General features: G+C 31.8%; 1 protein-coding gene across 1 annotated transcript; it reads right to left on the minus strand.

Moving 5' to 3' along the window:
- Positions 1-3290: 3290 nt before the first annotated feature.
- LOC124440510 (plasma kallikrein-like) lies at positions 3291-4247 on the minus strand. Its single transcript, XM_046990903.1, has 2 exons — positions 3934-4247; positions 3291-3442 (listed from the first exon to the last, which is right to left on the minus strand). The coding sequence occupies exons 1-2, from the start codon at positions 4160-4162 to the stop codon at positions 3291-3293; spliced, it is 381 nt and encodes a 126-aa protein (XP_046846859.1). The 5' UTR covers positions 4163-4247.
- Between the last annotated feature and the right edge of the window lie 671 nt (positions 4248-4918).

The following is a 4918-nucleotide window of genomic DNA, read 5'->3' on the forward strand; positions in this document are numbered from 1 at the left end:
ATGTTAGACTAGTAACTAATAAAAATAAATTATTAAAATTAGCTTCAAAACCTACTTATGTAAGTAGTAAAATTTTCAACGAGAACCTTGTAGCTGTGCATAAGATCAAAGAAACACTAACCCTTAACAGACCGGCATATGTGGGTATGTGCATCTTAGATTTAAGTAAAGTTCTTATGTATGATTTTCATTACAACTATATCAAAAAGCGGTATGGTGATAAAGCTAAACTTCTTTTCACAGACACAGATAGTTTAACATATGAAATTGAAACTGAAGATGCCTATCAAGATTTTTGGGTTGACAAAGATAAATTTGATTTTAGTGATTACACAGAAAATTCACAATATCATGATAAGACTAATAAAAAGGTTATTGGTAAAATGAAAGACGAAGCCGCTGGAAAAATAATAACTGAATTTGTAGGTCTTCGGTCTAAAATGTATAGTTATATAACATATGATAATAAAGGAGATAAAAAAGCTAAAGGAATTAAGAAAAATATTATTAAGAACGAAATACAACATGAAGACTACAAAAAAACACTATTTGAAAAGAAACAAATACATCATACAATGAAAACTATTAGAAGTGTAAACCATCAACTTAGTAGTTATGAAATTAATAAAGTATCACTTAGCTGTTTTGATGATAAACGGTACATATTAGCTAATGGTTGTACAAGTTATGCTTATGGTCATTATCTTATCAATTCAAATAACTAAATATTAACAAACAGTTATAATGTGTAGTAAGCATGTAGCGTGGGCCTCTGTTAGAGTAATATCATACATACCTGCTCCTCATGTTTGACTACATATCACATAACTGTTTGTAATAAGTAATTAATACAAAAGCGATATACAAAAAAATTCAAAATCCTGAAACAATTAGTAAAAACACTTTTAACAAAAATTAAAAAAACATATAGATTCCATATTTTGTAAAGAGTATCTATGACATTGTTGCGCTCAAAATTTCAGGCTTAGTTGCCTGAAATTTCTCGCCCGATACAACGATTTAAAAAGATGCTTTATTAACACTTGATTATTAAAGAATATTTCTACCAAGCGCTGAGTTTTAAGACCATTGTTAAAGGCCACTAGTTTACCAAATATACCACGTAGACTATAAAGCGCGCTGCTACTGATATTTATAAAACATTGTATTATTATACATGCGCTGGTGACATGTGCTATCTACATTAAACAACCATTGTTAAAAACATGCACTAAGACACGCGCTTCACGGACAAATTAAAAAACATATAGATTCCATAGTTTTTTAAAGAGCATATATTAAGCCTCTGTTATTCTCGAATTCTTCGAATTCATCGAATGTACGGGGGAACCCCGAATTTTCACTTCGTGAAAATTTTCCCCACCAGGGTTCCAGAATTCTCGGAAATTCCATTCCCCTGCTCGAGCATCTGAGCAATATCATTTCATGATATTGCATTATGCTCTGTGCTGCCGAATTTCCTCCGAACCGATGCTTTCTTAACAATTAATTCTTAAAGACGGTTTTTAAAATTTAAACGCACCTATATATTTCAAAAACATATAGATTCCATATTTTGTAAAGAGCATATTTTATGTCTGTCGTCCTTCGGACACCACGGGGGGCGACTCCAATTTTTCACGAAGTGAAAAATTTCCCACCATCGTCGCCTGAATTCTCGGAAATTCCTCCCCTGCTCAATTTTAGCTACGCTAAAATTTGCGCTGCCGAATTTCCTCCGAACCGATGCTTTCTTAACATTTATTTATTTTTTAAACGACAGATTGTAACCTCGAGATTTTTACCCCCCTTTGAAAACAATTGTTTGTTAAAGAAAGTTTTTACCCAAGGTTTAAAAGTAGTATAGTACATGGGGGATATGAGAGCACTTTCTGTGCTCTCGTACCCCCATGTACTATACTACTTCAAAGTGCAATTCATTGTACTATGTTTCTAAGAGAAGCATTTTTGTTAAAAAAAAATGAGCAGGAATATTCAAAAAATAGGGCAGGAATATTCCTTTTTGAGCAGGAATATTCCTGCTCAAAAATGAGCAGGAATATTCAGTTGATTAATCTATGATAAACCTTTCACCTTTTAACTCTGCTATACCGGTCACAAGCCCGGGACTTGTAGCGTATAAGGCTCTTTGCTTTTGAGCAGACTTGTCTGGTTTACAAGGAAGAGGAGTGGAAGGTTAATTTCTCAAATGTTGTTAGATAAGGTCGTTATTGTTTGTAGTTGTTGGTTATAGTGCTGTGCTATCGTTCATTTTGTTTAAATGCAGAAAGATTATGAAAGTCAATGGGTCATTTAAAATCTTCAATATTTTTAAAGACTAAATTTTAAAAATATTAAAATTATAATAGTTTTTATATCATGCTCATTAATGTACTTCATTTTATGGCCAATCGGCCATATACTTAATAGGCCACACACATGTACACAATGGGGGTAACTAGTTTTAAGATTTGAATCTTGATAGCTGGTTAGCACACATTTGTATGTGAATTAGTGCTCAATAGTGACAGCCAGAGAAGAATAATAACTATCGAAATTGGAAACTATGTATAATTTTCCCTTTCATTTCCTAGCTGTCAAGTTGTCACGTAAGGCTCTCCCATGGAACTCGTGTCTTCCTATACCCCCATTTGATGTAATCGATGCAAATAGTTTGCGCTGTACAATCTATCAAAGTTGCAGAAATATACCATTTTAAGAGCTCGGTTTTACCGCTAAGTGACTGGGCCAGCGCGGTCGGGTGACGTCATGTAATTAATCGCTTCCTGAACATTATAGTAATTCAAATGCCCATGTATTCGCAAAGCGATATACCAATTTGCAAGGACAGATACCGGTAAAACACTGCCCTCCAACTCTATATCATAATTTGCATTTTCTGATGAATCTGAAGATGATGTTTCCGACCAGATGAGGACATTTTGTAAAAAAAACGACGCAAAATTCGAAATATTGGCAAAACTATTTATTATTTTAAAATGCAAATAACTTGTTTTCAACAGAGCCTACGCGACTGTGTTCTATACATGACGTCACAACATGTACTAGATACCAGACCCCAATGGGAAAAAATGTATTCAAAATCTGGACTTTTAAACTGCAATTGCGAAGAAAACTTTAATCTCAATTCATTTGTTTTTTTAAATTTGTAGTTTTCGAAAACTGCTCTTTCAAACTATACTAAAATCGTATAAGGCTTATATGCACTTCAAATTTTCCTTTATTCCTTTTTTTGCATTTAAATACACTTTCAGGTAAATTTTTCAAATTTAAAGGAGTTTAAGATTTAGTATTTTTTTGATCCAACCAGAAAGTTTAGCGACATTAGCGTAGACACCGTAATTGCTTCCACAACATTTTTCTCCAAAGCTTGTGATACCTGTAAGATACCATTTTTTGGCTTTTTTACAAACCAGTGGACCTGAATAGACAAAGATATATTTTTTTAGTTTTCTATGTTATCTTTTTTTCAAAAACTTTACAGATAATGTAATTTTTTGTCTGTACCCAACACACATGGCCGGCCTGCCAACAAATTAAAATTTCGTTTATAATACAATGCTTGATAATAGACGTAAAGAGATTTTTAAAAAACCTTGATAAATGAAAGTTTTCTTAGTTATTTTTACACTTTGTAGCATTTTTAAGATTAGGATACATGAATAGCTAACCTTGACAGAATTAGCTAGAGTAAAATTCTTATGTTATTGGCCAGAATGATTTAAGAAAATGTTCAAGAAGTAGAACTAGAAACTTATACGAGTTAGGGTTTGAGTTAGGGTTAGGGTTAGGGTTAGGGTTAGGGTTAAGGTAAGAGTTAGGGTTAGGGTTAGGATTATGGTGAATTTAAAAATTACTTATCTGAAAGTTTCATTGATACCAACTAAATTTTTTTGTTATTCCTTTTTTTACCTCCACTATCTCCATTACATGAGTCAACTCCTATATACCCTGCACAGAGCATATTTTTGGTTATTTTTTTTCCTTTATATTTTTTTCGGCATATTTTAATGTCCACGATAGGAACCTTTGCTTGTTGTAATTGATTTGGCTGCTCTTTTTCATTATTTATATATCCCCAACCAGTAATGAAACATTCTTTTCCTGTTTGCATGATAAAAATATATTGTTGAGTGTACATATTAAAGTGTTTTTTCTCTTGTGGTTAATTTTTCATGAAGAAGGAGACTAAAGTTAGAAAGCACAATTGTATTTATATATATTATTATGTGATTTAGTATCTTTGTTAAAATGTTTGTAAAAGCTTAGAAATGGCGGTTACATATGTTATAAGAAAAATAAGTTATTACTGAAGTGATTTTTTTATGTCATTTTCTGGTCAAAATTACTTAATTTCTACTCCGTTTAATATATGTTTATGACACCTTATCATTAAGTGTATATTAATGGATTGAGTTTTGATAAATTGCGAAAGTAAAAATTTTAATTACGTTTTTTATATAATTTATTTTCGTACCTGTCAAACCATCATTTTTTTCGTTCAAGAGAACACTTTTTATTTTTGGTTTGGTGGATTCGATTGATTTTTTTAGGTTAATGACGGCAATATCATAATCGTCTGTATAATTGTTGTAATTTTCATGAATTTTGACGTCACTTCGCTTGATGTGAATGAACTTTGTCAACTTATCCTATTTGTTCGAACCGTATCCTACCTGTACAAGCATCAAACGTGTCACAATTAATTTGTAAAGAGGATAAAGCAAATCTTTAGATATTTGAAGTTGAGTAAAGCATCTTTTACGTATGTTTTAATGTCCCTTGAAAATGGTAGAGTTCACAAATTTTATTGTACCTTTTCAACAGAATTACCTTTATTTTTTTCCATTTTGATATGTCGTATACACAGTGAGCTGCTGTAACTATGTATTGTTTT

The sequence above is a fragment of the Xenia sp. Carnegie-2017 genome, unplaced genomic scaffold (assembly GCF_021976095.1).
Source record: "Xenia sp. Carnegie-2017 unplaced genomic scaffold, XeniaSp_v1 HiC_scaffold_2, whole genome shotgun sequence".
In the NCBI taxonomy this organism is placed as follows: domain Eukaryota; kingdom Metazoa; phylum Cnidaria; class Anthozoa; order Malacalcyonacea; family Xeniidae; genus Xenia; species Xenia sp. Carnegie-2017.

What these genes read in the sequence shown, in the direction of transcription:
- LOC124440510 (XM_046990903.1), bottom strand. Translation starts at nt 4,162, where the DNA reads ATGTACACTCAACAATATATTTTTATCATGCAAACAGGAAAAGAATGT. An exon ending in ATGTAATGGAGATAGTGGAG is followed by an intron (nt 3,443 to 3,933) that starts GTAAAAAAAGGA and finishes TTGTCTATTCAG; the next exon opens with GTCCACTGGTTTGTAAAAAA.